This window comes from Rutidosis leptorrhynchoides, chromosome 11, assembly GCF_046630445.1.
Source record: "Rutidosis leptorrhynchoides isolate AG116_Rl617_1_P2 chromosome 11, CSIRO_AGI_Rlap_v1, whole genome shotgun sequence".
In the NCBI taxonomy this organism is placed as follows: Eukaryota; Viridiplantae; Streptophyta; class Magnoliopsida; order Asterales; family Asteraceae; genus Rutidosis; species Rutidosis leptorrhynchoides.
Window position 1 is genome coordinate 35,763,510 of NC_092343.1, and position 8,120 is coordinate 35,771,629.

The window sequence follows — 8,120 nt, forward strand, 5'->3', positions numbered from 1 at the left end:
TCATTTGTCCACTTTTGGTTTCTTGTAGACCTAAAATTGTTGGCTTTTCTTTATTACAAATACGTTTAAGCCAGCTTATTTTACCCGTTTGCCCAATACCCCGAATGTTTAATGAAATTGTACACATGAGAAAAACTTACAATGACGATGTAACGGAGGTTGGATTTATTGTTTGTTGCGACGGATCCCGATACATTTCCCGAATTCAAATGTGTCCAAACTGTTACTAGTGATGGAACCTGTCTTATTGTTCTTTTTATTACGTACCGTGCCCATGTGAGATCCCCTAGAGTGACCGGATGTGTTACCGCCACCATTAGATGATGATTTACAACGTTTAGCCAATTGCGAAATTCTGAGTTTTTGACCACTTCTTGCAAGATATTTTATATAAAGCATATTGGATCTAGGCCTTTTAATATCCGGATTTTGAGGGGTGATTTTTGGGTTAGGGATGGGGTAGGCAATGGTATTGGTGATTTTTCTCTTTTTAACAATAGTTTTATCTTTAACAAGTAAGGGTTCAAGGTTGAAAAGATCGGAGTTCGTTTGATGTGAAATATTTGGGGCGGGCATAAAGTGTAATGGTGATTTTGATTGGAGGTTAATCGGTGAGGTATCAAGATTGTGTTTCAGTTTAGAGTCGAGTTCATCATCATCTTGCATGGTTGACACATGAACTGGTGAAGAAAAAACGTGGTTCGAATCATTACCTATGGAGCTGTTCTGATCACGGCTGTCCAACGTGGGCCTTGACAAATCATTATCAGGAATTTGTTGGTTCAGTGGGCTAGAATGTTCGGTATTGGGCCTTGAATAATCATTATCGTTAAGCTCTTGGTCCAATGGGTTAGTACAATCGGTATTGGGCTGAGTTGGTATTTGTGATATCGGTGGGTCTTTTTCATCATGTTGTGGGTTTGGGTTGATTGTATATGTAAATGTATAAGGCTGTGGGATATCAGAAATCTTTGAAGATGTATGTTCGACATGGATAGGTTTTGATTTGTTGGGGTTAATTTTTTGGGAAGTAAAATCAGGAACGGGTGGTGGCGTGTTATCATTTGAGGAGCAAGATATGTTTTCTGAGCAATTGATGTTGTCATCGATATTGGGATTGGAGGGGTTTGGTGTATGGGTATTGGAGGTAACATTACGATTAATTGAACTCGAAATATTGGGTGATTGCTGAGGTTGGCTACAAGAGTTATTATTAAAATGTGAAGTATCCACACGCTTGGAGGAATTGGGTGAGGTTTGTATTATGGGTGAGTTAACCACATGTGTTTGATCAGGTATATGCTTATTATCTTGAATGACCTTATCCACGTTACCTTCAACCCGGTTCTCGCAGTCCAAGTGAGATTCTTTATCAGAAATATGACCATCCGAGAGACTTTCATCATCCCAATTAGAGGAGTTATCAATGTCACCATATGGGTTAAACATAGAAAAGTTTTGAACTTCATTGATATAAACCTTAGCTTGATTGATATCACCAGGATTAACAATTGCTTGGCCATTTATAGGTGCAAAGTTATTAGTTTTGACAATGACCGAGCCATGGGAAAGGTCTTGGTTGTTTTCATTAGTTATTGAACAATTGAACGTTTCGATTACCTCCCCCCAGTTTTTGGCTATGTCGATGAAAGTGGACTCAAGCCAACAAGTAATAGGAACCCCAAATATGTTAACATATGCGAGTCTACCAGAAGTTTTATAAACTTCGGGGTCCCATGGATTAATATCTCCGAGCCACTTCCATAATGGGTGATCCGAGTTGTTAATTAAATCAAGGGCCGGGTCGGATTCCTCAAATATAAGCATTAGGTCATGACCGCCTAAATATTTAATAGTGAACCCACTAAGATTTTCACTTTCACAAATTTCACTAAAATATTCTAGATATTCGAGATCTTTGACCTTAGAAATAACAGCTTGTCCAAGGGTTTGAATAAGTTCATCGTTTGAGTTTACCTTGATCGTAGGAATAATGTTGTTTGAAGCCTGTTTGTTGAGGATAACATCTTTGAAGTTCCTTTCGTCCACCGGTGAAGAGAAGGCAGCCTTGATATTATTTCTATGGCCAGAAGACGAAATGTTTTGTCGTGCAGCTTGTTTCGCCCCTACATTTTCGTGAGCCTTGTACACTTTAAGAAGATTATCGCCAGCCACAATGAGACTAAGTCTTCTAGCAAGAGACTCCTTATGATATTCAGGGACGTCTAAAAACCTAACGAAACCAAACTTTCTTCCACTTTTTAGAGTCTTCTTGGGAATGTAACCTCGTGAATATTACCATATTTTTTGAAAACATCCCAGAAATCAATAGAGCACCAATTATCAGGAAAGTTATGGAATAGATATGATGTGATTCTAGTTTTGTCAATCGGCAATGATGCATCATTTGATACGGGTTTGGTCTGATTTGTGTTAGGGTTCCCGAAACGTTTGATGATATTAATGTTAGACTCACGGTGTTTGAAATTATTATAGATCTGGTTATAGGATGTATTTAACCTAGTAGAAAATGGATGAGGATGTGGTGAGGATCGAACATGAAGGGTTGGTTTTTGCAGGTTGTTGCTATTAGGGTTAGGGATTTTTGGGGATGTCAGATTCTTATTATGATCTATTTTAACTCAGACACCCTCGTTAATCGGGCGGTAATTGATGTGTTGGTTACCAGTGGCAATTGAAGGTTTTGAATGAGTCAGGTTTTTTAAAGGTGTAGGGGGTGAAAGGTGAACAGGGGATTTGAGACATGATGGGACTAGAAAACAGAGATGAAATACAAGGATAATAAAAGCAGGTAAACAGGAAAGATTAAACACAAAGAGATTGCAGATTAGTCAGATTAGGGTTTACTGACCAAGAAGATGAACAGGGGAGATGGAGAGAGCATCATGAGAGTGTTTTAGATCTAGGTGTTGTATTAACTATTGTAGTGCTGTAAAGTTTTAGGATACGAGTAATCTTAAACGTTCAAGAATTGGGATTGTTTTCGTGCAATAAAATTACTAAAACCATATATCAACGGGTTAATTTATGATGTAGATGTCTTCATCAAACCCGTGAATTCACGGGTCAATGAACTAGTAAGTTACTATTCTTGACTATTACTAATGATTAATGATTGTAAAAATAAAAGGCGGGAAGTTCATCCGTCGACTTATTTTTTTTGCATTTAAATAAGACCAAACAGAAACCACCTAACCAGTTTACATTTAAAATTCCTTTTCACACATCCATCTCATTACCAGCCATTTCAATTCACACATGTGTTTCTCGTTGACTTCACTTTTTATTTACCTTTTCTTAATTTACACTCCGTATATAATAATACTCCGTACTAGACTAGATTCAACTTTGCAGTAATAAAATTACATAATCATACAATTAGATCTGAGTAAAATCAGGGTGAAAATTTGAATGGGAAGTTACAGAGTATGTTGTTGTTTTACTCGAAAATTCAAAGTTACAGAAGCCGATCCACCCGATGATGTTCGCCAAGCGTTTAATAAGTATTCTGATGGTGGAATTCATATGACGGTTGAACAGTTGATGAAGTTTATTAATGAGTGTAATGGGGGAACGGTGTCGTTTTTGGAAGTTGAACGGATGGTTGAAAATGTTCTTCATAAAAGGCATCCGATTAGGTCGTTGATTAATAGCAAGAGTTTTACTTTACAGGATTTTCATCATTATTTGTTTACTTCTGAACTTAATCCTCCTATTGAATCTAAGGTATTACTTTGAATATTCTTGATCTGGATGGGTTCATTTCTTGTTTAATTTTCTTTTATTTCATAAATTGCGTAGTATGATGTTTTCTAATTTACAGATTAATTGTCCACTTTTAAATAATTAAACTAAATTTAATAAAATTTACAATATAATTAATTTAGTTACAAAAGTGAGAATTTTTAATCAATTAATTCAGGGTAAAACTGTAAAGGTAGAAAAAAGTAGAGAAAAAGTAACGATAACTATATAACATGACACTTCCATCGGAAGATGAAAGAAACCATAAACATACAAAACAAAAATCCTCATACATTTACATTTACATTTACATTTACATTTAAATTATATATTATATATTATATATTATATATTATATAATAAAATAATGATGATGCAAAGCTATAAAGATGTGAATAAACAAAATGAAAAGCAATTGTATTTTGCCTTCTTAGTTTTGTCTTTACATGTAACTTGTTTTGATTTGAAGAGTCAAAGTAAGATTGTGAATGTGGAAACGGTTTAGTGTTTTTATTAATGTGGATGCTTAATGATTAACACTTGAATACGACGCTAATTACTACAGTAGTAATAAATAATCGGTATTAATGAGGTGATCGGTTAAATGGATAACTATAGGTTAGCTTAGGACATGCTAATACTTATGGACTATTTGTTTTCTAAAGTAATAATGATGTGAAATCAAAATTAATTGTCCTCTAAAAGTAAGATATTGTTAAGTAACGTAATCTGATAATGTGTATGTAATATGGCTTCTAATGCTAGGTTCATCAAGATATGAATGCTCCTTTATCTCATTATTTTATCTACACGGGCCATAATTCGTACTTAACTGGAAACCAGTTAAGTAGCCCTTGCAGTGAAGTCCCGATCATCAAAGCGCTGAAACGCGGTGTAAGGGTAATAGAACTTGATTTATGGCCGAATTCATCTAAAGATGATGTGCACGTTCTTCATGGAAGGTAATCAACTTAATTCTAAACCGTAAATTTTCAAGCTTTTTAATCATTTGATGCACGCACGCAGGACATTGACAACGCCCGTAGATCTGTTACGATGCTTGAGATCGATTAAAGAACACGCTTTCACAGCTTCTCCTTATCCGGTCATCATAACGCTCGAAGACCATCTTACACCCGATCTTCAAGCAAAGGTGGCTCCGGTAAAACATGTTATGGATTTTTTTAATGACAACCCTTAGAGCTGACGTTAATGTTCATAAAATGCTTGTACAAAATAATAACCGTCAATCAAAAGTCAATAATAACTGCTATGTACTACCCAGTTATGCACGTTAACAACAGCCGGACAAACCCTGTTTTTTACCCCGTAATTTTATTATCATCATATTAATGTTTTATTCCATTCGTTTTTAGATGGTTACCGAAACGTTTGGGGATATGCTATTTTGTCCTAAGTCGGGTAAATTAAAAGAGTTACCGACACCCGAAAGCTTGAAGTATCGAATATTAATTTCGACAAAACCTCCAAAGGAGTACCTTGAAGCCGAAGAGGACAAACGTACAGGATCACGAAGGGCTAAAGAGACCACCGATGATGATGATGATGTTTGGGGTGAGTCATCAAGGGCCATGTCATACAGAAACAAAAACGATAAGGTATCTAATTACAATTTCAACCCGTTTACTTGTTAATGGGTCAATTTGGATTTTTGTTTTAAAACACAAATTTGCTTGTTTGTTAGTGAAGGATGTGTTGTTTGTGTGCAGTATGAAAGCTATGAAAGTGACAATGATCTTGATATTGAAGATTGTGAAGATGAAGTAATGAAATCTGATTTATGTCCTGCTTACAAAAGTTTGATTGCTATTCATGCTGGAAAACCTAAAGGTGGAATGGATGATGCGTTAAAAGTAGAAAAGGATAACGTTCGACGTCTAAGTTTGTCAGAACAAGCATTAGAAAAAGCTGCAGAACGACATCAACAGGATATAGTAAGGTATAGACCAGTAACTAGGACCCGACCCGACCCGTTACCCAAATCACCCCGAACCAAACCTGATTCATCATGCTTTTCTATGTTACAGGTTTACTCAGAAGAACATTTTGAGGATATATCCGAAAGGCACTCGTTTTACCTCTTCCAATTATAAGCCACTAGTCGGTTGGCTACATGGTGCTCAGATGGTTGCATTTAACATGCAGGTACTAATTTGAAATTACCCTTTTTCTGTATAAATCCATTATTTAACAAGAAAAGTAATAATACCATTACAGGCTTGCCTCAGTGGTATCTCCACACTTTATGTGTGGTACTTGGGTTTAGGTCATGGGTTCGAGCTTCGCCCATCTTATTTATCAATCTGCCTGAAATATGGAGCTCCAGATTGATTCTAGGGGGTTTTCTCCCGGATCCATTCAGGATCCAAACCCGGCCCGCCTGCCTCTTGGGATGGTTTAAGGATCGGGTTCCTGCAATGCGGTGGGTTTCCTCTCGAAAGCGCGTGCGTGCATATGATCGTGAAGGTGGTTAAGTCCCCTCCGGGTGATGCCGACAACTTGCCTCTATAAATAACAAGAAAAGTAATAATTGATCAATCATTTAACCATGTTAGTATCGTAAACAATGAAAACACAAAAAAATCCGTCTTTTGATACAGGGATATGGTAGATCACTGTGGTTGATGCATGGAATGTTTAGAGCCAACGGAGGTTGCGGTTATGTGAAAAAGCCAGATTTTTTAATGACAAGCGAACCCAATAATGAGGTGTTCGATCTCAAAGCGAAGATTGAAATCAAGTTGACTTTGAAGGTCAAACAATAACATTTTGTATTCGAATAACAGTCTATATCGAAAGGGTCTTAATTCTTAATAATACCTAATGATTCAACAGGTGAAAATATATATGGGAGATGGATGGCATCTGGATTTCAAGAAAACCCATTTTGACACTTTCTCTCCACCAGATTTCTACACAAGGGTATGATAATCATAAAAAATCAAGTTACATATTAATATTAATTATACCCGGCAATTGAGACCCATAGCTTGAAAAATGGGTCCATTGGGTTAGGTATTCAACTAAGTGGCTCCATTAAAAAGTTAAAGAATGGGTCCAATTCAGACCCATATGAAGCCAAACAAATATATAAGGTCCAATGGGTCTTTAATGGGTCTTAACAGGTCCTCACGAGATTTTAGAAATTTTATTATGAAGAGGTTTTATGAGTTTAAGAAACTTTGAGAAACGGGTCTTGACCCAACCCGACCTGACCCATTTAAACTTGAGCTGTTTGACCCTTCTAAAAAACTGACCTGGTCGACTTATGACCCATTTTGACCCAAACCTGTTCGGGTCTTGACCCAACCCAACCCAACTCTACCCGTTCGCCAGATATGATATTAATAATGAGAGATAAAATGTTGCAAATAAGCTAAAGTAGACCTGCTTATTTTTTAGTTCTGTTTCCTTGTAACATAAGCATATAGAGTGTTTAGTACATGAATGAGTATATGACAAATGAATTTTCTTGAAATTTAAGGAATTTCTTTGAAATTTAAGGAATTTTCTTGAAATTTAAGGAATTTTCTTAAAAAAATAATATCAGGTAGGTATATCTGGAGCACCTGCTGATGAAATAATGAAAAAGACGAAGACAATAGAGGACGACTGGACACCTGTTTGGGACGAAGAATTCACATTTCAGTTGACGCTTCCTGAAATCGCGTTACTTAGAATTGAAGTACATGAATATGACATGTCCGAAAAAGATGATTTTGCAGGTCAAACTTGTCTTCCTGTTTCCGAGTTAAGGCCTGGAATTCATGCAGTTCCATTATGTAACCGTAAAGGGGATCCTTATACCGCAGCAAGACTACTCATGCGGTTTGCGTTTACGTCCAACGTGTCCTGAAAATGTCACTTTTCTTTGGTCTTTTGTAGTTTTCAAATAAAATCTATGAAAATCTAACTTAAAAAGAATTATAGTACTCTGTAACAGGTGTAAACCCGTGACCTTATATGGGTATGAACTATGCAAATATCTGTGGGTTTGGTCCCAATTTGTAAATTCATTCCCATGAACCAAACGCTTGCAATGGAATGAAAGTCCTTCCTTTGTTCTTATTCCCATCAACCAAACATATCCTTAGAGATCATAAGGTCAAATAAGATGGACATATAATATCTATGAGTATATATTATGCTAAAGTAGACAACTATAATTGCTTTGTTAAAACTTAAAAGTATTAATTATAGCATAAAATCTTGTACTGTCTGCATACATGTTTTACTTATTGTACTTGTATTTGTCTTTTATGTGTATTGAAGATGAGTGACACACACTTTTTCGATTCATGTTTTATACACATGTTGGTTCAGATTCTTTTAAA

At 36.1% G+C, this 8,120-nt stretch overlaps 1 protein-coding gene across 2 annotated transcripts; it reads left to right on the forward strand.

Moving 5' to 3' along the window:
• Positions 1 to 3,344: 3,344 nt before the first annotated feature.
• On the forward strand, positions 3,345 to 7,665 carry LOC139876288 (phosphoinositide phospholipase C 4-like). 2 transcript variants are annotated; one of them, XM_071863591.1, is made up of 9 exons: positions 3,345 to 3,747; positions 4,531 to 4,727; positions 4,792 to 4,927; positions 5,142 to 5,384; positions 5,496 to 5,725; positions 5,814 to 5,931; positions 6,387 to 6,539; positions 6,622 to 6,708; positions 7,337 to 7,665. In XM_071863591.1, the coding sequence occupies exons 1-9, from the start codon at positions 3,433 to 3,435 to the stop codon at positions 7,640 to 7,642; spliced, it is 1,785 nt and encodes a 594-aa protein (XP_071719692.1). In that variant the 5' UTR covers positions 3,345 to 3,432; the 3' UTR covers positions 7,643 to 7,665. The 2 variants fall into 2 exon arrangements, with proteins under 2 accessions (XP_071719692.1, XP_071719693.1); XM_071863592.1 differs by having other exon boundaries at positions 7,341 to 7,498.
• The last annotated feature ends 455 nt before the right edge of the window (positions 7,666 to 8,120 follow it).

Bases quoted from the DNA above. Each gene is read 5' to 3' on its own strand.
- LOC139876288 (XM_071863591.1), top strand. From the start codon at position 3,433: ATGGGAAGTTACAGAGTATGTTGTTGTTTTACTCGAAAATTCAAAGTT. The intron at 4,728-4,791 runs GTAATCAACTTA...GCACGCACGCAG, and splicing joins GTGCACGTTCTTCATGGAAG to GACATTGACAACGCCCGTAG. The intron at 6,540-6,621 runs GTCAAACAATAA...ATGATTCAACAG, and splicing joins AAATCAAGTTGACTTTGAAG to GTGAAAATATATATGGGAGA.